This window comes from Podarcis bocagei (genome assembly GCF_964188305.1).
Source record: "Podarcis bocagei genome assembly, chromosome: 5".
NCBI classification, from domain to species: domain Eukaryota; kingdom Metazoa; phylum Chordata; class Lepidosauria; order Squamata; family Lacertidae; genus Podarcis; species Podarcis bocagei.
The window spans coordinates 75,913,697-75,938,229 of record NC_138129.1 but is presented as its reverse complement, the minus strand read 5'-3'; the positions used below and the strand labels follow the sequence as shown (position 1 = coordinate 75,938,229).

The following is a 24,533-nucleotide window of genomic DNA, read 5'->3' as shown; positions in this document are numbered from 1 at the left end:
GATGCTTGCAGGCTTTCCACAGGCAGAATCTATTCCTGCGTTGCAAGGGGTTGGACTAGATGACCCACGGGGTCCCTTCCAACTCTATAATTCTATGATTTAGCTTCCCACAGTGAGAACATGATGTTGGAGTATGTGGGCTTTTAGCCTGATCCAACAGGTCTCTTCTTATGTTAAGACCAGCTTTCTCTCAAAGTAACTCACTTGCCAACGGCTTCTCGCGTGTAGAGATCCCCTTCATTAATCCAGACAGGAAGGAAGTGGCACTTGATCAGTAGGACACGGATACAGCAACAGGGTTATTTATGTATGCCACTACACCGTCCCGTGTATTGTTAGCCCCAAAATGGAAATCGAGCAGAGTTTCAACCAAAGAAGAATGGCAACTTAAACTGATGGAATATGCACAGCTTGCGGATCCAACTTAGAGAATAAGAGAAGAATAACATTCGTTTAAAGAAGATTGGAAAATGTTTATTGACGAAATGGGGGGAAATTGTGTACGCTTGAAAACGTTGGCAGCATTAAGATAAATTCAACAGTGTAAATAAGTTTTGATGGAAGTAATAATGGAATACTGGATGGCTTAGTTATATAAAATATGCAGGGATTTATGCTTTGCAAAATGAACCATAGAAAGAGAAGAAGGGTATTTGATATTTTAAGGTTGTTTAAATGAATTTTCTAAATGGTAAAACAGGAAATTTAATAAAAATTAGAGAGAGAGAGAGAGAGAGAGAGAGAGAGAGAGAGAGACTGGGCTTTAGCTGCTATAAAGTGGAGCAGCAAAAGTTTTGCCCGGAGCCAGTGTTTGAAATCTGCAAATCAGCTCCACTGGCTGTCGCTCCATTTCCAGGCTCAATTTAAAGTGCTGGTCACTACCTATAAACACACCTCTACAGTTCAGGACTCAGGAGCATAGGAAGAGACCTTCTACTGAGTCAGATCACTGGCCAGCTGATTCCTGACTATGCTGGCTGAAAGCAGCTTTGCGGGGTTTTAGACAGCAAGTCTTTTCCAGACTCACCTGGAGATGCCAGGGATTGAACCTGCGGCCTTCTGCATACAAAGAAACAGAATTAAAGGTCTGTCTCCCCCCCACACTGTCCAAGCTACACCTGGCCATTTCTCCTGCAAGAGAAAGGCAACCCTTTTGTGTCTGTCAGCTGCTGGCTATCACAGATAACAAATGCAAAGAGCTTACTTCAAAGATGTCGTATCAATGGAGCATTATAATAAAATCCTTTCATCAATAGACAAATGGGGAGGTATATTTATACAGAAGAACTTCCTTATACTATTAAGGGTATGGAGAATCAGTATAGCGAGGCAACAATCTGCACAAGGCACATAAAGAACTAGTGCTGGAGGAGAAATTTGGATTGGTCTGTATTTTAATGCAATTTGTCCTTCCCAAAACAATACATGAACCAAACTGCAGCTATCTTTTGCAATGCACACTTCTTCAGCTTTTGTGATCCAACCAACCAATGTCCATATTAGCAAAAACAAGCATACAAAATTCATTACATTAGGAGAAATTGTTTGCAAAAATGTGTATGTGAGGAAAACAGCACACTGAAAGACTGCTGATTTTTCGGGCATATATATATATATATATATATATATATATATATATATATATATGCTGAAATGTGGGGAAATGAGCCAAAAATAAAAACTGACCAATTTGTCCATCCTTTTTTTTAAAAAAAAGAACCTCGCAGAACAACTAACCTGCTTGCAAGCTAGGAATTGCCAATTTGAAAAGTCATTAGTGTTTATTAGAAATACGATTCTATTACTCATGTTTTAAAGAGAAGGCAATCTTTCTAGTATGTGAATGTGGTAAAGGTAAAGGTAAAGGTAAAGGGACCCCTGACCATTAGGTCCAGTCGTGTCCGACTCTGGGGTTGCGGCGCTCATCTCGCTTTATTGGCCGAGAAAGCCGGCGTACAGCTTCCAGGTCATGTGACCAGCATCACTAAGCCACTTCTGGCAAACCAGAGCAGCACACAGAAATGCCGTTTACGGTACCTATTTATCTACTTGCACTTTTGACGTGCTTTCGAACTGCTAGGTTGGCAGGAAGTGAATGTGGTAGGAGATATACCGTATTTTTCGCTCTATAACACGCAGATTTTTTCTCCTAAAAAGGAAGGGGAAATGTCTGTGCGTGTTATGGAGCGAATGTGTGGTCCCTGGAGCCGAAAAATAAGGCAAAAATCAAACCGCGCTTCAGGGAGAAGGGAGCTCCGTGATACAGGAAGTGGCTGCTTTCCTGCATTCTGCCTCAGGGTCTTACTGCCCGCCCTCTCTGTTTCCTTGCTGTGTTTGCTCAAACGGAACAAAGAGCAGGGGAAGCCCCTCCCCTCCAGGCAAGTAGAGAGGGAAAGCAGAGCGTCCGAACAAAGAGCAGGGAAAGCCCCTCCCCTCCAGGCAAGTAGAGAGGGAAAGCAGAGCGTCCGAACAAAGAGCAGGGAAAGCCCCTCCCCTCCAGGCAAGTAGAGAGGGAAAGCAGAGCGTCCGAACAAAGAGCAGGGGAAGCCCCTCCCCTCCAGGCAAGTAGAGAGGGAAAGCAGAGCGTCCGTCCTTCTATCCTCTCCCTGCTCCGGAGGAACAATGTTTGTGAAGGAAAGAGAGACTACAGGTTCGGCTAAAAATTCTGATTTGACTTCCTGCTTTTTGTTTTTGGAGACACACAGCATTCAAATATGCTTTCTTCCATTTAAAGAGGGAGAGAGAGAGAGAGAGCACACGCTGGCTGGCTTGTGTGGGTGGGTGGGGGGAAACTTTTGCCTTCCTTTCCTCACGTTATAGCCCTCTCCTGCATTCTTAGCCTTCTGTGTTTTTCCTTCCCTCCCCACTTAAAATGTGGTTACAAAGCATGGATCCACATGGATCCTCAGGATCTTTGCATTGGGTCACCCCAAATTCACCATCAGAGCACACAGCATGTCCATGGCTACAGCCTGCCCCCCCCCAAAAAAAATCACGCACCCACTGTTGCCTGGGGCTGCAATGGTGCAAAAACGTGGTTACAAAGCATGGATCCACATGGATCCTCAGGATCTTTGCATTGGGTCAGCCAAAATTCCCCATCAGAGCACATAGCATGTCCATGACTACAGCCTGTCCCCCCCCCCAAAAAAAATCACGCACCCACTGTTGCCTGGGGCTGCAATGGTGCAAAAACGTGGTTAAAAAGTATGGGTCCACATGGATCCTCAGGATCTTTGCATTGGGTCAGCCAAAATTCACCATCAGAGCACATAGCATGTCCATGACTACAGCCTGTCCCCCCCAAAAAAAATCACGCACCCACTGTTGCCTGGGGCTGCAATGGTGCAAAAACGTGGTTACAAAGCATGGATCCACAGGGATTCTCAGGATTTTTGCATTGGGTCACCCCAAATTCACCATCAGATCACATGTCTGTGGCCACAGCATGAAGCACAAAAATGATACGTCCACTGTTTCATTCAGAATATTTTTTCCCTTGTTTTCCTCCTCTAAAAACGATGTGCGTGTTATGGTCAGGTGCGTGTTATAGAGCGAAAAATACGGTAAATCATTACCTGTGCAGCTAACAACTGAAACTGAACAGCGTCAAATGTGGGGCAGAGGACAGAGTCTCAGATCAAACAGACCCAAATTCAATATCCTTGTTCAGCCACTGAAGCTGAGTGACCTTAAGCAGCCTTCCCCAACCTAGTGACCCCCAGATGTTTTGGGACATCACTCCCATCAGTCCCAGCCAGTTTTGCCACTGGTCAATGATGGTGAGAGTTGCACACTGCCAGCTGCAAGACGCCAAGCCAGGGAAATCTTAAGTTATTCATTGTTGCAGAAGCAATAGGTTATGGGATGTGAGGGAGCCAGGCCACCACCTTGGGTACTCTTGTGCAGAAAGGCGGGAGATATATTTAAAAAGGGGGGGGTGGAGTTCAACCTAGCCTACCTTACAGGGCTTTTGTGAAAACACAAAGGGGAGGGGAGGGAACAGGCTCTGTAACAGAGAAAAAAGCTGTTTCTTGGGTCTCAGTAACCATGGTGCAAAATTTGTTTATGACATCTTTGAGACGTGACCAAATGCATAGAGAACAGGCAAAGAGATGAACAGGTTTCCAAAATATTTAGCAGATATGAAAGACAGCGCATTTTTAAATAAAAAACCACAGACTCATAAATCTCTAGAATGCATAAAAAATAAAAATGCATCACAAAGAAGCCATGCACCACTTTATAGTACTTTACAAAATGCTTATGGAAAAACTTAGGGAAATACGGATTCAGATGCAAAGGGAGCAGCAGATGGAAGAATGCCAGAATAATCCACTTAGGTAAACATATCATCAATACAAGACTCTATGAATTTACTCACCTGCACCCAGTTACTATGGAAACTACAACCATAAAACTGATCATACCTTCGTTTTAAACTTTCTAAAACAATAATCTGCTTATCTTCGTTTCAAGCCAACAAGCAAAGCCAAACACCTGGAATAAGGCAGCTGAATAAAGAGATGACTTTGGGGGCTGCAGGAAGGGGGGAACCTTGCAGCCTCCTTGCGCAAGCATTTAAGAACATCCAAAATGAAAATACATTGCAAAAGTTAAGTACATGTATGGTGCACCGCTTAATACTTCACTCCGATTACTTGCCCTGCACTCCTGTCATATTGGGCAGCATACAAAACACAACTCCCAGTACTTTCAGTGGGGCTTGCACTGAACAATGTAAACTCTGAATATTTGTACCGTCTTTTTTATGATTAGCTGATTTGCAGGCCTTCATTGGAGGCTCTCAAAATCGGGTACAAATATCCTTATAAATCCGAAACATGGAAAGGACCATGGAAGTCATTCATTTCAGTGTCAGAGACAGGACCAAGCACTCGACAGGGAAGGACACTTGCCCAGAATTAAATGGTGGAAGAAATCCTGAAGGAAATGAAGAATCTCCTCCATGCACACTTAAGACAGAGACCAGTGATAATTTAGAGGTTCGCATTTGTTTATTTTATTTGTCTACCACTTAATAATCAACTTTCTCTGAGCGACTAACAATAACACCGAAAACCATAAAGATTTAGAGAAGTGAAATGAACAACTGCAACGGCCCTCCCCCTTGCATAAAGAATACCAAGCCATGGTTTGTTTTTAATCATTGTTTGTTCTACAAACCACAAATTCTCTGGCAGACAAGAAAACAAGCTGTGGCTTGTTTTGTTTTTCACCTGCTCTGTCTTGTGGCGTTGTAGCCTGGGAAATGTCTGGGATGAGGTAGCCAAACAAGCCCATGGCTTAAGCAAGGCTGCTGGGTTCAGACGTAATGCCAATCCACAGTTAGAGCAAGCCAGGCAAGCCATGGTTTCAGACAGTGGCTGCTTGGCAGAAATAAACCATGCTCAGTCTGCTTGGTTTGCATATTTAAATGAGCCACAGCTTTGTGTTGTGTGAACCGTGCCAGAGCAAATTAGAATAAATAAAACCACTAGCAGGAAAACGTTAATACAGCCAAGCTAAATGCACTTTAAAAAGGTCTTAATGTTAAAGTACCCAAGAAAATAAAAGTGTATTCACATTTTTCTGTTTGCGGAATGGATCAAGATTTAGATCCGTGGTTCCCAACATGGGGCACATGCCCCACGGGGGGGGGGGGGATTTGATTTTTAAGGTGGGCAATTAAAGAATGAGTTATTAACAGTGAATGGCCTTTTAGGCCTCCTCCAAGTGAATAGGAATTCACTTTTTGAATAATAAGAATTATATGTCACGGGGGTGGGGGGTGGGATCAGGATTTTAGAGATGCTTAGGTGGGGTGTGGCTAAAAAAAGTTTGGGAACCACTAGATAAAGAAGAGGATTTTTGGAATTTCCCCTTTTCTTTGCATCACTAAGGGCCACACCCCACCCTTTTTTGGAGGGTCCCTTGATCCTTTGTAGCAGCTTTTCAAGGGGCACAAGTGGTTGCAGGAGAAATCAGCAAACATTCCTCCTCCCCCCCTTCCTCTAAGGGAGTGTACCATGGCCAGAATCAACACGCAGTTAGCCTAGATTTCAGCCAATTGATTTGGGAGGATTTTTGAATGATTCCCATTGGTATGGGTACACTTGGTATAAACACCCCCCCTTCCAACTTTGCATATCAATGCAAAATTACTGGGACGAACATTGTCGTCATATTCTTTGGAAGGTGGGCAATAAAAATGATGCTTTGAACCAAAAGGCTCCAGCCAGCCAGCATGTTTTCATTTTAACAGATGGAGAGTGCTTCAAGGTTGCAAATGTTTGTATTGAATATATTAAAGTTAGGCATTAATAGGAAGCGGATGCGTTTTCAAGAGCTGCTTCCAATCACAGATACAACAAATGCTCTCTGCCATTTATCCTGTGATAATGCCTCAAACAGGTTTGTCCGATGGGTGAACCCAAAGTCATTTCGGTGCCAAGCTTTTATGCCTAAATCCTGTTGGTGACAGTCCAGTGGAAGTGCAATAACTTCAGGTTGTCTTTTCTTCAGAGCTACTCTGATTACAGCACAGAGTGTCTTTGCATAAGGTGGAGAATGGACTTTTGGAATTACACGGAGCAGTGTTTCTTGATTTGCTTTGGGCCATGCAGTATGCCCATCTTGGAACAGGACGACAACATAAGAGGCAGGAGGAAATTGCCTTTCAACGAAACTAAGGTGCTTGTGCAAACTCACCTTTCTTCTGTGCTGTCCAGGCATAGTCCGTGCTTTAAAGCTCTGTTTGTTGCACTTCAGCTTTAAAGAGCGGGTTTTCGGAGGGGGGGCACAGAGCTTCAAAGCACAGACCTGTGCCTGGAAAGAGCACGGCAAAAAAGGTGTGGATAAACCCTCAACCATGAAAATGCAGAAGAGAAAGGGTTGGATCCAGTGCATCAGACCTACCAGCAAAGGGATCTTGCACTAGCAGAGATCTGTTTCTCAATATTGTGTAACACGGGGGTGCAGTGCAACAGGTCCGCTAGCAGAATCATTATAGAAGAGCTTGTGCTAAAGTAAATACAGTGGTACCTCGGGTTAAGTACTTAATTCGTTCCAGAGGTCCGTTCTTAACCTGAAGCACCACTTTAGCCTATGGGGCCTCCTGCTGCCACCGTAGCACGATTTCTGTTCTCATCCTGAAGCAAAGTTCTTAACCCGAGGTACTATTTCTGGGTTAGCGGGGTCTGTAACCTGAAGTGTATGTAACCTGAAGCGTATGTAACCTGAGGTACCACTGTATAGTAGAAAAAACCCCATCGATTTTCCTATCTTCTAAGCATTACACATACAAGTGCAGTTGTCTGCTTACAGAACCTCTGCTTTTGCAAAACGACCCACTAGTGCAGCTGTGTGGGACATCGTCCAAGCAAAGGGCTGGATCCCAACCGCCCACAATCCCCTGTGGGTCATTTTGACAGGTGGGCAGGGTTGCTCAGCCCACCACTTCTCTTTGAAGGACACATGGCCAGTGCCAGTGATCGGATTGGCTGTGACCGAGCACCTTCAAAGGGGGAGACTGCAAATCCAACTCTGTCTAACTGCAGGACAGACTAGAGTCATATCATGTCTGCACGTTGACGTTTTTTCCTTTGAGGGAGCTGGGCCTCTTCAAAAGCGAGCTTCTTTAAAGGTGCTTGCTTTCAGCACAAAACAGCTGATCAGCCTGGCCAAGGAGGCTCCTTGAGGAACATGAATCATAGAATTGTATATTTGGAAGGGACCACGAGGGTCATGAACAGTCCAACCCCCTGCAATGCAGGAATTGTTTGCCCATCGTGGGGCTTGAACCCACGACTCCGAAGTTAAGAGTTTCATGCTGTACCGACTGAGCTATTGGAGCTCACTTGAAGCTCCCAGCTGCTATTTTGCAGCTGCATCTCTCCATGCCCCACACCTGATGTCACATATGGGCCAAGCGGGAACCCAAGTTCGACACTAGCTTTATTTAACTTAGCACTACCATGGATTCCACCGAGCGTCATGCTTAGAGTAGAACCCTGGAAGCAAAAGTCATAACTACTTTAAGTCCCACTGATTTCAGTGGTCCTACTAGAAGCACTTGCTGATATTTTATGAATACCGTGAACCACCCTGAGACCTCCGGGTATAGGGCAGTATATAAATTCAAATAAATAATAAGAATAAGAATTAATATGAATAAAGTCCTCCTCTGAACTATATGTTTAAAGCAGCATTGTGCCACTTTTAGCAGTTGTGGCTTCCCTCAAAGAAGCTGTAGTTTGTTAAGGATGTGAGGAGGCCCCCTATTCTCCTCCCAGAGTGGTTTGACAATCAATTCCTCTTCTCAAGGAACTGGGAATTCAAGATTTTGATTCTCCTTTCCCAGCAGTGTGAGGAGATCACAAAGGTCCTGTTAGCTCTTCACCTGTTTTGCACAGGAGATAAATATATCTAGCTCTGCAGTGCTAACAATCAGGCTGGGTGTAACCAGCAAAGGGAAGCAAGGTGATTTGCATCCGAATTTGATCAGATAGTGGCAGTGAGACGTCCTGTCGGTGACATCTGGCTGATGGTTCAGTGGTGGAATTCTCGCCTGCCACATGGGAGACGTGGGGTTGAGTCCTGGTCAATGCAACAGCGTGATGTGTTCGGAAGGGCTCGCCTGCTTTGCATGCAAAAAATGCCAGGTTCAATCCGCTACAGATAGGACTAGGAAGGAATCCTGCCTAAAACCCTGGAAAGTCCCTGCCAGACAGTGTTGATAACACTGAGCAAGACGGACCAATGGTCTGGCTATGCTCTGCCTCCATGGCAATATGGTTCTGAGTACCAGTTGCTAGAAACTGCAAGAGGGGCGAGCGCTCTCGTGCCCAGGTCCATGCATGTGGTTGGCCACTGTGAGAAGAGAATGCTGGACTAAGTGCGGCGTTGGCCTGATCCTGCAGGCACTCATGTTCCAAATCTGATGACCCACACACTGGTCATTTATAAAAGGAAAAGCATCAGCTCAAGGCTAAGCCATGCAACCAACATCAGGTGTAGCTCAGTTTTATGGAGTCTTCCCCAGTCCTTTTCCTATTGAAAAGGTTAATTCTGTGTCCAGGGCAGCTGTTTACCAGCTCCATCTGGTACGCAGGCTGAGACCCTACCTGCCCGCGGACTGTCTCGCAAGAGTGGTGCATGCTCTAGTTATCTCACGGTTGGACTACTGCAATGTGCTCTACGTGGGGCTACTTTTGAAGGTGCCCTGGAAACTGCAACTAATCCAGAATGCGGCAGCTAGACTGGTGACTGGGTGTGGCCACCCAGACCATATAACACTGGTCCTGAAAGACCTACATTGGCTCCCAGTACGTTTCCAAGCACAATTCAAAGTGTTGGTGCTGACCTTTAAAGCCCTAAACGGCCTCAGCCCTGTATACCTGAAGGAGTGCCCCCCCCCACTGTTCAGCCCAGACACTGAGGTCCATCTCCAAGGGCCTTCTGGCGGTTCCCTCACTACAAGAAGTGAAGATACAGGGAACCAGGCAGAGGGCCTTCTCAGCAGTGGTGCCCACCTTGTGGAATGCCCTCCCATCAGATGTCAATGAAATAAACAACTATCTGACTTTTGGAAGACATCTGAAGGCAGCTCTGTTTAGGAAAGTTTTTAATGTTTGATGTTTTATTGCTAAATTATTATTATTATTATTATTATTATTATTATTATTATTATTATTCTGTTGGGAGCTGCCCAGAGTGGCTGGGGAAACCCAGCCAGATGGGCAGGGCATAAATAATAAATTATTATTATTATTATTAAAAATAAGTAAGCCCTCTGGAGATTTACATTCTGTATAAACTTGCTTGCAACAACTTGATCACGTTCACTACTGTAAGGGTTCAGAGGAGTTTCAGGCAACGGTTGCGTTTTACTTTGCACTATGTACAAAGCCCTTGTATGCAGATCTTTCTGTCTCTGTGTTGCTACGTCTCGTAAAGCAAACCTCTGGAGTCTCTCTCTCCGCATGACACATTCTCCTAAAGTGTGCATTTTTAAGCGATGGCTTTTCCATAGCCATCGTGGCCGTTTTGAGTCCGTTTGACTTACGGAGTCCCAACGCTTTGCCACGCTACTCCCAGAACATTTGGAAAGTCTCTAAAGCTTTTAAGGGATGGGGAAGGAAGGGGGGTGGGAAACTGTTGCACGGGCTTTGTAGATGCAACTGACCACAGTTCACTGGAATCAGCCCGATCAGATAAATAAAATGAAAGCGGACGTTTCTGGAGATTATCTTGAAAGCTTTCCATTAGACTGTACCAGGGGTATTCGCTAACAACAGCCAAGTGTCCTGGCTGAGGTATAGAGCAACCCGTTGCCAATCCTAGCATGCATCTTCTAGATATCTTATTTGTATCTGTTTACCTAATTCAGTTGATATCCAGTAAAGATATTGGGAGTGTGGGTGGGGAGTAGTGGGAGATGTATTTGCCAGAAGTTTTATTTTATTACAATACGAATACATCAGTATTTTGATAGAAAGGTAAAAGTGTAATGAATTGTTCCTCCAGCTTTCTGTCGCAGCAGTGAAATATTCAGATTGGAACAAAGAACATGCAGTAGGGGGGATAGTTGATCCTTAGGAATGAAAGCCAAACAAGGCATTCAGACATTGATAAGAAACACATTGGAAAACAAAAATAAAATACTTTATAATATGATCATGGGACCTGCAGAAAGTACAAAACAATGCTGCTATATAGGAACATGAATCCCTCCCAAAATATAATTATAGACGAGCCCCGTGCATATGTATCTCAAGCACGCATCCAAAATCAATGACTGTTTTTTGCTCTCGCAGAAACACACCAAGTCAAAAGCGGAGGGTGGGTGTATTACACACAAGGACTTGGAACAATTTATGGCCACCTCTGTTAGGAATGCAACCGTTTGTGAATATGCATTACAAATCAAAGCAAATGTTTCAGTTAATTTTTGAGTCTACATTGTTTCTGGTGACTTCTGTTAAGAAGCCTGACCAACTCTGAACCATAAGGTTCACAGATATTCCATCAAAAGGATGAAGTTTGCATTCAAAATTCCAAACCATGTATTATGGGCGTGGCATTGGCTAATAATAATTATTATTTTATTGTTTATACCCCGCCCATCTGGCTGGGTTTCCCAAGCCACTCTGGGTGGCTTCCAGCAAAATATAAAAAATAACAAAATGTTGAGATATTAAAAACTTCCCGATACAGAGCTGCCTTCCAATGTTTTCTAAAGTTGTGTAATTCTTTATCTCCCCGACATCTGATGGGAGGGTGTTCCACAGGGAGGGCACCACTGCTGAGAAGGCCCTCTGCCTAGTTCCCTGTAACCTCACTTCTTGCAGTGAGGGAACCGCCAGAAGGCCCTCAGCACTGGACCTCAGTGTCCGAGCTGAACAATGGGGGTGGAGACGCTCCTTCAGGTATACAGAACCGAGGCCGTTTAGAGCTTTAAAGGTCAGCAACAACACTTTGAATTGTGCTCGGAAACATACTGGGAGCCAATGCAGGCCTCTCAGGACTGGTGTTATATGGTCTCGGCAACCACTCTCAGTCACCAGTCTAGCTGCCGCATTCTGGATTAATTGTAGTTTCCAAGTCACCTTCAAAGGTAGCCCCACGTAGAGTGCATTGCAGTAATCTAAGCGGGAGATAACCAGAGCAAGTACCCCTCTGGCGAGAGAGTCCATTGGCAGTTAGGGTCTCAGCCTGCATACCAGATGGAGCTGGTAGACAGCTGCCCTGAACACAGAATTTACCTGTGCCTCCATGGACAGCTGTGAGTTCAAAATGACTCCCAGGCTGCGCATTGGTCCTTCAGGGGCACAGTTACCCCATTCAGGAGCAGGGAGTCTCCCACACCTGCCCCCTGCCCCCAAGTACTTCTGTCTTGTCGGGATTCAACCTCCATCTGTTAGCCGCCATCCATCCTCCAACTGCATCCAGACACTCACACAGGATATTCACTGCCTTCACTGGCTCCGATTTAAAGTAGAGGTAGAGCTGGGTATCATCCGCGTACTGATGAACACCCCCTGATGATCTCTCCCAGTGGTTTCACATAGATGTTAAAAAGAATGGGGGAGAGGACGGAGCCCTGAGTCACCCCACAAGTGAGAGCTCAGGGGTGTGAACACTCATCACCCAATACCACTTTCTGAACACGGCCCAGGAGGAAGGAGCGGAACCACTATATAACAGTGTCCCCAGCCCCTCTTGTCAGTCCAGAAGGATGTCATGGTTGATGGTATCAAAGGCTGCTGAAAGATCCAGCAGGACCAGGAAACAGTTTCCACCTCTGTCCCTAGCCCACCAGAGATCATTGACCTGCGTGACAAGGCAGTTTCAGTCCCATGATAAGGCCTGAAACCTGACTGGAAGGGATCCAAATGGTCTGCATCCTCCAGGCGTGCCTGGAGTTGTTCAGCAACCACCTGCACAATCACCTTGCCCCACAGAAGTTTGAGATTGGCTCAGAAAACCCAAGTTTAAACTGGCCACCTATCTTGATCTGCTGTGCAGACTATAGCTTATACACGGCCACATAGACAACCTGTTGACTGTTTCATAATCTGTAAAGAGGCCAGTCTGGCTTTAACTTTTTATATCATATTATGCACAACTCATCAGCACTCAATACCAGTTCATGACCAGATTTTTGGAGAGCTGTTTGAAAAGGTCTCAAAAAAATTGCAGTTTTGGTGCCCAATATGGCAGCCTAGGTTTTAAAATTACATTTGCTATCTGCATTCTCTCTCTTAAGGAGTACAAGATGACATACATGGGGATTATTTTGTTTTATACCCCCTAACAACTGTGTAAGGTAGGGTAGACTAAGAGTCAGTGACTGGCTCCAGGTAACGTAATGAACATTGTGACTAAGCAGGTATTTAAATCCAGGTCCCCCAAGCTGGAAGTCCAACAGACCACACTATTATTAGAGCATCTGCCTCTTATAGAAGATAGAAGTAGAATACACCTGTTTGGTGACACAGATAGATGGTCCTATTCCTAGGAAGTTTGGTATCAGAGGGTTTGGGCGGGGGGGGGGGCGGTTGACAAACTTAAATCATTTAGGTCTGAAAACATTTACGGCTCATCGCAGAGACACACATATTTACTTGTGAACAAAACAGGCACCCTTTTATTAAATGTAAAGACACCACTTGAAAAATTCATAAGATCTGTTTCACACATTAGGAATTCAACCAGAAAAGTGTAGAGGGGGAAAAAATGACAAAAGATTTGTTCTTACGGTTGATAAAAAATTTATACCAAGGCATTCAAGTAAAGTTACTTTCTGTGTTCTGATTTAATGAATCATTTGAGCAGTATCTGGCCGGGGTGACACTGATGTAAGGCTCATTGAAGCCTGCTCTAATGTCTACTGGTATAGTCTTCCCTGGGACAACAAAAGCAGAACAATGTGTCAGACTGAAGCAAGATCAAAGTAAGTGCAGTTCTGGGGATGCTATGGGGCTGGCCTACAACACATCTGGATCTGTGAATGGCTGGCAAGCACATTGGCTGCCCTATAGACTCCAGTGACCCAGCAAGCCCAAAAGGAGGAGAAGCAGCAGGGCGGTAATAAACAGCCTTCGAAGTAAGATTTTCGCAATCTTGTAATTCAAGCTGAAAGCCGTACAAAGATTGCTCGATGGTTTCAACTCTTAACTAAAAGGTAGACCACGACATTTTTTAAAAAAAGCCACCAGTGATTTCTTTTATATATTTTTTTAAAGACAGAACAACCAGTGCAAGTTTTTAAAACGCAGTTTACAAAGTGCCTTCAGATGCTGTGAAACATTTCCCCTCTGCCATTTAATTTTAACGGCAGGATCCGTGTGCTGATATTATGTTTCCCGTCCAACTGCTCTCCGGGAGGAGGCTTTGCAAGTGACTGCAGTACAGTGGTACCTCGGGATGCGAATGGGATCCGTCCTGGAGCTCCGTTCGCACCCTGAACAGAACGTAAGATGCAATGGCGCGTCTGCTGGTCGCGTTTTGCTGCTTCCGCGCATGACATCATTTTGAGCATCTGCGCATGCGCAAGCGGCAAAACCCAGAAGTGACGCGCTCTGTTACTTCCGGGTTGCCGCGGAGCGCAACCTGAAAGCGCTCAACCTGAAGCATATTCAACCCAAGATATGACTGTAAATGCAAGAACCTCAAAACAGAATAGTGCGGGCAGTCATCTCATAGCCGCTAGGACACCGTGACCAGTTTTCTGGGACCCAGTTGCATGTGCGGGATGCTGAAGAGGTGCACAAATGTTCTGCGTGCTAATGCTACGCTTTGTTAGATTGCATCCCAGGTCTATGCAACTACTTGGATAACAAAGCGAGGGAACTAAACTTGAAACTTAGCTCATTAGGACCCTTCATTCATGTGGTCCCCAAGTAAGCGTGTCAAAGAGGCTTTGGGGTACCAATGAAATGTCTAAATCAGCAAGGCTCAACTAAAACAACGAACAGCAGTTTTTCACTTGAGAAAGGGCCTAGCTGGGGAATCTGTTTCAAAAGCCAAGCTTTACTCTAGGAGTATATAAAAGAAAAGGAGGGAGGGAATACGAGCATGTGCAGAATGCATTGCCCTCCTCAGACTATCCCCGCCTCACATCTATGGAGGGGAGGTAAAGCATTCTGGTGAGGTGGATATCGGAGGTCGTTTCAGAAATAACATGTTGATTAAATGGAAGCAGAGAACGCTTACATAATCCAAATTAAAAGGCCTGCTTAAATCATGTAAGAGAATGCATAATTAAAGAGACACAGACACACAAACAAAATGCTTGGGCAGAATTTGTTGACAATGTATCTATCTGACACCAATTATAGCCAGGCAGCCTTGTAAATGGTACGTCAACAGTTTTCATGTTTCACTGCTTTTGCCTGAGAAAAAGAGAGCCCTTAACATGCATCAGAAATATTTAAACCCGGGTTGGAGAATCTGTGATGCTCCAGATGAATGAATGAATGAATTTGTTGTTACGACCATCATGGTCATTTCAACCACCACTAGAAAGAAATATACATACTGCAGGGCCACAGGGGACCCACTCCTGATTTCAGCACAATATGATAATGTGCAGTGCAAGTTACAGAATTGTCTTAGCCCTTCTTCCCCACTCACAATTTTTTTTTGGGGGGGTGTATATTAAATGTTTGGGACACAGAATGTGTGCTCCTTCATGGCTACCTTTAGACACTTATGGTCGCAGGGCACATGATGCAAGCACCTTTCCGGATTTAAAGCAGGCCTGATTTAGTCAGCACCTGGATGGGAGACCCAGCTAACTGCGAACCCATCACAAACCACCCTGAGAGTGCCGTCATGGAAGAAAGAAAATGCACCAAATAAATAAAAATAGACAGATATGGGTAGACGGCAAGAGATCTTGCTAATGGTTGAAAGAACCAAAAACCATTCTTTCCATTTCCAAGCCTAAGAAATTAACTTTCTGCAGACTTTATGGGAAGGAAAGGCAATGCCCTATTTGACTCTCCAAGGTCACCCTCATGCCCTATTTTTCTACATTCTTGTCCCCACTGCAAGATGCTGGCAAGAGATAGCCAACAAAACTGGCCAGATTAAAGACTATGCCTCTCTTACTTAACCAGCTGACCACTCAGCAACACTGAAGAACCATTAGCACAATTCTGTTGCTGCTAATAAACTTAACAAAAGATTGAGAAGAAATGAATTCAGTTGTAGTACTTACACGGACAAAAGCACAATGGCAATCAGGGTCCATACGGGAGCTTTGTGAATAATATTTGTATTTGTTAACCTGGAAAAAAAACACCACGAGCATTAACAGTTGTATTATTTCAGAAATTGTTAAGAGTGATGTAAAACCAATAATAAGTCAACTTTTTATGTCTACTTTTTTTAAAAAAATGGGCTTGCTCACACTAGCCCACAAAATTATCTATAGGTAAAAGGTTCTATACATAATTCATCCAAACCAGGGTTATTTGACAAAAGAGGTATCCTTTCAATGGCAATATAAGAAATGTAAAACTGCTTCCACTTTTCACATTCGATGGCAGCCTTTAAAAATGACAGATGCCTTCTTATTAATTGGGGGTATACTATGCAAAAAGAGACGCGGGTGGCGCTGTGGGTTAAACCACAGAGCCTAGGACTTGCCGATCAGAAGGTTGGCGGTTCGAATCCCCGCGACGGGGTGAGCTCCTGTTGCTCGGTGCCTGCTCCTGCCAACCTAGCAGTTCAAAAGCACGTCAAAGTGCAAGTAGATAAATAGGTACCACTCTGGCGGGAAGGTAAACGGCGCTTCCGTGCACTGCTCTGGTTTGCCGGAAGTGGCTTAGTCATGCTGGCCACATGACCTGGAAGCTGTACACCGGCTCCTTTGGCCAATAAAGCGAAATGAACGCCGCAACCCCAGAGTCGGTCATGACTGGACCTAATGGTCAGGGGTCGCTTTACCTTTACTATGCAAAAATGCAAATTATGTTTCCCAACCTTGGGTCTCCAGGTAACTACAGTTACCATCATTCGTGACCACTGGTCTTGCTAGCTAGGGATGGTGGGAGTTGTAGTCCAAAAACAGCTGGAGACCAAAGGTTGGGAAACACCAAAGAAGACAAATCAGAGAGACAGTTAGAGGACTAAGGTCACCCAGCAAGCTACACGGCCCACAGAGATATGAACTGAGGTCTCCCCATGCATGTTCAGTCAAGCAAAGCAAATCATACATAAAATTAACATCTTGCATAGGACATCACAATTCATACTTCCACAGCTGGGGTCTAGCTAGGGGGCAGGAGCAGAAAAGCTTTTTCAGCCCCAGAGCAACCTTCCAGGAGCCATATGCAGTAGTGCAGGGGGCCAGAGCCAAAACTGGGAGGAGCCACAAATGTAAATATTGCATTAGTACAGTAGACTAGTTTTGACGCACCCATCTCTACCCTCCCTTTGAGTAAGCAAATGGCATTACCAGAGAAATTCAAGGACATGCTCCATCCAGGCAATAAACAGAGGGTGCAAAGGACGACTGGGGAAGGATGTAGCTTGGGAAGAGTTTGCAGCATGGGGAAAATCTCAAGGGTTGGACAGAGAAGCTTTGGAGGACCACATCTGGCCCCTAGCCCTGAGGTTACCCACCCCTGGTCTACTGACTCCTGCAGGACCAATATTACAGCACAATAAACATTTACAAAGCACCAGAATTCCTCTCTTTAGAGTCATACCTGTGTCTGGTTTTACTGATTTATTGAACTCAGCCTTCGCTACCTTACGGGATATCTTTGGGAGAAGAAAAGGCTAAGCAGTAAATCATTTTCTGGATTCACTCAGTATCTGTCAGAAATTCTACTTTTTCCACATAAATGTTGATGTATTCCTGAAAGATAGCCCACTCCTTTCACTTTTTGAAAGGAGAGTAGAGTTAAGATAAAAGGAGAGATTAAAGAAATACTGAAATGCGTTTAAGCTAGTTGGAAAAATATAGTAGCGTAACAAGAACGGCTGGAAATCAAGTCACTTGGTGAGTGTCCGTATGGGGTAGGTGCGTAGGTATGTTGATATGTATAGTATAGGTAGGTATTATATAGAGTAATGTAGGTATGTTTTATGTTATGAAAATTAGGTAGTGTGTTGTGTACCTGTATTGTGTAAATGTATAGGTATGTGTTTTAGATGTTAATAAAATAAACAAATTATTAAAAAGAAAAGGCTAAGCAGTAAATTCTACACAAATCCAGAGTGGAGTCCCTAAGATAGTTGGATGACACCTTGTATATCTCCTTCCAATGACTCCTGCAGCCAAGCTGGTGCCAAACGTCTTGCTCAGCTTTCCTTTGGACCACATCAAAGACTGTCATCTGGGCAGTCCAGGATCTCCATTGACACGGCCCAGGCTTGCGCCCCAGGAAGTAACGAATGCCACAGTTTGACAGCACCCCCAGAGGCACACTCCATTGTCTCTAGAGACAGGTGGATGCCAACAATACTGTCCCTTCTCTCAAAGAAGCTCATGGTAGCACTCAGTGACAATGTTTTGAAAACATAGAATCATAAAATCGTAGAATCATACGAGTTGGAAGGGACCACAAGGGTCATCTAGTCCAACCCCCTGAAATGCAGGAATTTACTACTTCTTCCTTTCTTTCCATCCCTTACCCTGCCACCCACATGGTTCTTTTCTACTCAGTTTGGAAAAGTACTCTGAAAATAAACTTCCAATATCATCTTGGAAAAGGCATACAAAATGATGGCACATATTATCTTTAGGAAAACATACAGAATTATCATTAATTGATAATTAAGTTCAACCCCCCACCCCCACCCCCCGCTAAGGAGATTCTTGCATCCTCGTCCTAATCAGATACGAAGCAGATCATCTAATGTTAATTAAAGCCGATGCGCAACTGACTAGGAAGGAAGCGCCACTGAACTCCATAGCAGTGTTTGAAATTAGCCAGGCGCCAGGTGCATTTTGCACCTGGCGTTTGACTACTTGTGACCAAGTGAAGATGCCTGGGTACCAGGATGACACCTGGCATCTCCACCATCTGGAACTGCATGCCTAGGGATCACTGGATCTGGACTGTTTTCACATACTAATACTCCATCTTGCCGAATGCTATCAATTCTATTTTACCTGCGCAATCAGAATGAATTTCTGGAACCAAATTGCTCTTCCTGTGCAGCCTGAGCAGGAGCAGTCACCATTAAGAAAGAGAGGTCGGAATAGGCCAATATATATGTGGAATGTCCCTGGATCAAGCAACTTTTCTTTTTTAAAAATTCTCAAAGCTCTTAACCTAGTCCTAGATCAATTGCCAGATGTTTAACTGAGAATCAATCACAGCAAGTCCATCCTTTGCCCCAAAATGGCAACTAGTCATTCCATTTTCGCAACTGTAACCTTGGTTTAAGGAGCCATTTGGCAGCTAGCTTATATAGCTGAGTTTCTAACACTGCTCTGTAGGATTTGCTTCCAGGAAAACATCTTCGGAAGAGTTTTTTTTATTTTAATTTATTTATTTATTTATTTATTTTTAATGATATTTATTAAGAGTTTAAAAATTACAGAAAAAAAGATAGGAAAAAAACAATAAAAAGGAAAAAGATCAATAATAGAACATACAACAATACAGCAAAAAACAAAAACAAAAAAGAGACTAAAACACACATCCAGTATTCCATATCTTTACCTTTCCTTTACTTGTTTCATCGGCCTCCTCACACCTCCCTTTTTTTTTGTATTCTAGTTCAATTCCCTATTTCAGCAAGTTCTTCCCATCTTTCTCAATTTTTATTCTATAATTTATCTTAACAGTCTAACCTTGAATTTTTTCAATTTAACCCATTATCAATCAACTTTTACTTAATTCTTTGTTGCATTTCTACTAAAACCATGTAACTTCATTCCCGCATCCTTCTAACAAATTTTAAAATTTTTAAGGGCTTGTGGCATTATGGAAAAAGCCCCACTCTATGCATAGCGAGGTGTACTTGCAAATAAGAGACGGAACAAAAGGCTGAAGGTCTGGACTCTATGCTGATGACAGTGCTAAACACTTACAAAGAAAGGCCTGACAGAATCATTCTGACAGGCAATTCATATGTAACCTTCCAGCTAATCGGCCCCAATGAGATACAATGGAAGAGACAGGTCCAAAAATCACTGGGGAGAGCTCTGTCAAACAGCAGAGAACGTGGCTTTGTTTCGGTGCCCTACAAGGAGGCACTATTGATCATAGCTCAAGAAGGCATCATTCTCGTACACAAACGGAGAGATGCAGTTATTTGTGTCAATTAACTCTCATTCAATGTCAGTATTGATTGGCAAGGTCTCAACACTAGTTGTTGCCATCAATATGCTCCTTACAGCGGAGACACCAACAATCCGCTCAGCGGAACAAGGCAAGGCGGAGACGGCTGCATGGCTAGACAGGAAGAGAGGCCGGGGTTCCTCAAGACAGAAGCCGTCAGCTCCAACTCCTGTCCCAGAGCAAGTTTCTCACCTGCACAGCGGTAGCGAAGGAGCCGCTTCAAGAAGGAAGCATGCAACCTACAGGTGTGAAACCTTAAATAATGAGGAGCAGGGAAAGGGCAGTCACTTTCAGAGACAAGCTGTGCGTCGACGCCAAGGCCTCAGAAGAGAAAGAAAGCTTTCAGGAAACAGTCAAGAGCATGTCCCATGTAGAAATGGTTCACTAGTTCTACCAGCTAACACTATTTGCCTCGGCGCGGCACAAGTCAATAGGGTGGAAAATAGAATTTCTCTTCTTTTAAAAGTTATTAGCCCATATTGCTTTGCTAAATGTCAGGCAAAATGCATGTGCCTTTCAAATGCAAACCCTCCGGAAACGAAACACACCACAAACATTTGGTTGGAGGTGGCAAGTTTAACCAAGGCTGGAAGCAATGGTGGTTTCACTTATAATAATAAAAATTTTATTATTTGTACTCCGCCCATCTGACTGGGTTGCCCCAGCCACTTTGCTTCCAGCATATAAAATAACATAAGAAAACGTTAAAGATTAAAAACTTCCCTATATAGGGCTGCCTTCAGATGTCTTCTAAAGGTTGTATAGTTAACATCCAAACCATGTAAGGTAAAAGTGCATGTAATAAGCCGAAGACCATTCATTCAGAGGTGAACATGGTTGGATTTCTGCCTTGGACCAAGTAGAGCACTAGCAAAACCAGCTGCCAGCTGAAAAGGTCTAAAGCGGAGCCAGGGAACCTACTGGCCTGCAGCTGTTCCTGGACTACAATTCTCTGCCTCGGCCAGCAATGGTCAAGGATGATGGGGCTTTAAAGTCCTGCAGCATCTAAAGCAGAGCCTGCCAAATTTTTCATGTTGGTGACACACTTTTTTGGACATGCATCATGCCGCGACACAGTAATTCAGTTTTGCATCATTTCGCAACACAGTAATTCAGTTTTGCATCATTTCGTGACACGGTAATTCAGTTTTACTAGCAAGCTGGAGGTTAAACTAACCCTTTCCAGCCCTGGGAAGAGCGTGGGGAACATTCGTGCGACACACCTACACACTGCAGCCAACACACTTAACGTGTCGCGACACAGTTTGGAAAGCTCTGATCTAAAGGGCTACAGGTTCCCCAGCCATGACGTAAAGCTCTGCTCTTCTTCCACTCAGCAAATTCCGAGTCCAAAAAACGAGTCAAGAAATATTGAGGACTGTTTTTATTTTTATTATTATCTCACTTGCAAACTTCCTCATTTGGCTTCTTTATTCCGCACCTCCCCCGCCCCGCTGCTCCCTTCTTCGCTCGTCAACAAAATGACCCAGACGGCTCTGGAGATTATTTGACATCTCAGCTTTCGTAACAAAAGCATACAGGCACTGAGGGACTTTGCTTAGGAAGAACTATAACTGTTCCTAAAACGTCTCCAGAGAACTCTTTAGTGTACTTCCCAGCAGTGGAGATTGAATAAAATGGTGCACAGCCAAGGATGAACGGCACACGCTCCTTTAAAAACCAATGGAGCTGAAAATGGCTGTTGCTCAGTTCACCACACGCTCTTTTAACCGTCGTTGGGGGTGGCGGTTGTTTGTTTTTGTAGCTAAATTCCCCTGCATTTTTAGAGCAGGGCTTCTTTCAGACTCAAACACACAAAAGAAATACCTGTCTTACCACCATTATTCTTTTAATTCTTGCTTTGCTATTACCACACTGCCTTTTAGCCACATACCAAGCTGTAATTAATGTAATTTCATTTGACAAGTGCCGATGGTTTTAATTTTAGTCACAATTAGTCTTTACAAAGGATTATTGCTGGGCATCATGAATGCCCTCTAGTTGTTATTGGACTCAAACCCTCTTCAGCTCCAGCCAACATGACCAATGGTCAGGGGTGATGGGGGTTGTAGTTCAACAATATCTGACAGGCCACAGACTTGGGCTTCCTCCTGACGCACAATTTTACCTATCGTCTTTAATTTCTGGAGCTAAATGAATGCAGCATTGAAGTATGACCGTGTTTTGCAAATCCATTTCCAATAATGGTTGCAAAGAAGGTAGCCATGGTTAGCAAAAAACAAAAAACAAAAACCCACTAGTGCCAATATAATGCACAATGGTTTGTTTCCAGAATGAAAGAAGGCAGTTAGGAAAGCAAGATAGCATTAAGATTGCATGAGGTCACTGAAGGTGGAATAATATGTCTCTTAAAGTTGATCCTTCCTCTCTCTGCCTCCCTTCGAAGGAAAGGCGACCTTAATTTCCTCATCAGCGCAAACCACCATAATCCATCACAACCCATAGCTGATAAATAACCAAGTGTACAGGTCACCAAAATACACTGAGAAGAAATACACTCTCCTAATGATCTTCTACACTTTTAAAAATATTTTAAGACTTATTATTTTATGTCCATTTTGGTTTGCCTCTCCCAAAAATTCATGGCACGCAGAGCGTGTGGCCCCTGGGATTCCACTTCTAAGGCCTCCCAAGCACTCCCTGCCTGCCACACAGCTGTGTAGGGCCTAAGCAGATCCATGACATCAGGGCAGCTAAGCCAATGGCATCCAGAGAGGTGGGGCAGGCAGAGGGGTCATAGGTTGAAGAGGAGACCGTAAAAGTGAAAACGTCAGAAGAAGATGCAAAGTGAAATGCAGAACAGTTGGGGAAGATTCCAGATGTACCCGAATACATGCTCTCTGCATTCTGACAACATGATGCCTGGCTACGGATTACATTCATAACCAGTGAGCTCTAAACAAGCGATTGAACAATTTCATTGCTATCATTTATTTCTCACTCACCTACCATAACATGTTATAGGTGGCTTAAGGTAAAGGGACCCCTGGCCATTAGGTCCAGTCGTGACCGACTCTGGGGTTGCACGCTCATTTTGCTCTATAAGCCAAGGGAGCCAGCATTTGTCTGCAGACAGCTTCCAGGTCATGCGGTCAGCATGACTAAGCCACTTCTGCAAACCAGAGCAGCGCACTGAAACGCCGTTTACCTTCCCACCACAGCGGTACCTATTTATCTACTTGCATGTTGATGTGCTTTTGAACTGCTAGGTTGGCAGGAGCAGGGACCAAACAACCGGAGCTCACCCTGTAGCGGGGATTCGAACCGCCGACCTTCTGATCCGCAAGTCCTAGGCTCTGTGGTTTAACCCACAGCGCCACCCGCACCCCTATAGGTGGCTTACTACTTAATTAAAAAGGAACAATTGCATCATTTTTCAAGAATGAAAAATGATGAGGTTGTGTTCTTCCTTTCTCACACACACACACACACAGTCCCTTCCAAACCAGCAAACTCAACATAATTCACAGTGAAGTCTTTATTTTTGTGCTTAAAAAAAATCTCCGAAACGTAAACACCAGAAACTCTGCAATCAGAATATACAAACTGCAACTGCCCTCATGTACAGCTTTAATCTAATGAATTCAGACAAGATTACTTTTAGGATCACAGTGATATTCTGATGGATGTACATATTTGCTTACTTTATAGTTTGCAGAAGGTGGGGTTTTTCATTGCTTTGGTAAGAACAGATTGTGAATATGAAGAGCAATATAGAACTCCCACTTCCTGAACCCTTGAAGCAACAACAACAAAGCCAACACAATTTGCTAAACCTTTGAAACCCAGGACTAGAAGCTTGGTTTTAACATGCGAAACAAAAATAAGAAAATTCTGAGTAAAGATATCAGATTACGGGCAAGATGCCAGATTTTACACTACAAATTCACTATTATTTCAGATGTGCATGCTAGGTAAAATAAGCATGCTTTTGAATACATAGGAGCCGTATTTAGCCTCCAGCCACCCTGCTTTAGGAAACTTGGATGGACACAATGACCCACAAGTATCATTACAACTTTAGGACTCCAATTCTTTATCCATCTTCTCACAATAAGGGATCGTAGCTTGCCACTCACTGGTGCCACTTAAGAATAATAGAATCATAGAAGTTGGGACCACAAGGGTCATCTAGCCCAACCCCACGCAATGCATGCCTCGAACCCACAACCCAGAGATTAGGAGTCTCATGTTCTACCGACTGAGCTATCTCAGCAGTCAGCTCTGAGAGTCTTCTCTGCTTACCTGAACGTCTTAACGAGAACTTTAAGTTCACTGTAAACATCCCCAAGAGGAATCCGAAGAGGGCCCAAAACAGCAGGCAAACTGGAAAGAAAGCAAAACCAGGCCATTGATTAGCGAACGTACTCCCTTGAGAACACTGGTCATGAATGGCTAATTAAAAAAACCTCTCTTTAGCTTTGCTGGACTTTAGCCGACGCTCGCAATTTAGTCTCACCCCTTAAGTGATTCTCCCAATTCAACAAATGGCTCCCTTCTGGGTGTCTGAACAGCAGGTGTGAAAGAGGTACTTACACTTTTCGCAGCTTTTCGAGGACAATCCGTGTCCGGATCTGCTGTTGAGCTTTAGAATCTACAAGCGGGAGGGCAGGGGGCCGCTGATGATCACCCTGCAGGGCACAACAAAAGTATTTTTTGGGAGGAGGGGGTGACATAAAATATATTTTTAAAACTGCACTG

At 44.1% G+C, this 24,533-nt stretch overlaps 1 protein-coding gene and 1 long non-coding RNA gene across 5 annotated transcripts in view; one reads left to right on the top strand and one right to left on the bottom strand.

The window, feature by feature from the left end:
* Positions 1-24,533, top strand: part of LOC308586948 — a 562,568-nt gene that overhangs the window by 51,171 nt on the left and 486,864 nt on the right. The window lies entirely within an intron of this gene.
* The window catches only part of RPAP2 (RNA polymerase II associated protein 2), a 53,475-nt gene that overhangs the window by 15,613 nt on the left and 13,329 nt on the right, over positions 1-24,533 (bottom strand). For all 4 annotated transcript variants that reach the window (XR_014008110.1, XM_081194037.1, XM_081194036.1 and 1 more), the window contains exons 9-11: positions 24,369-24,463; positions 24,078-24,158; positions 15,728-15,796 (exon numbers count right to left, since the gene is read on the bottom strand). Coding sequence is in view for 3 of the 4 variants with exons in the window: in XM_081194037.1 (XP_081050163.1) it covers positions 15,728-15,796; positions 24,078-24,158; positions 24,369-24,463 (245 nt within the window). In the remaining variant the exon portion in view is untranslated. The remainder of the gene's footprint in view (positions 1-15,727; positions 15,797-24,077; positions 24,159-24,368; positions 24,464-24,533) is intronic.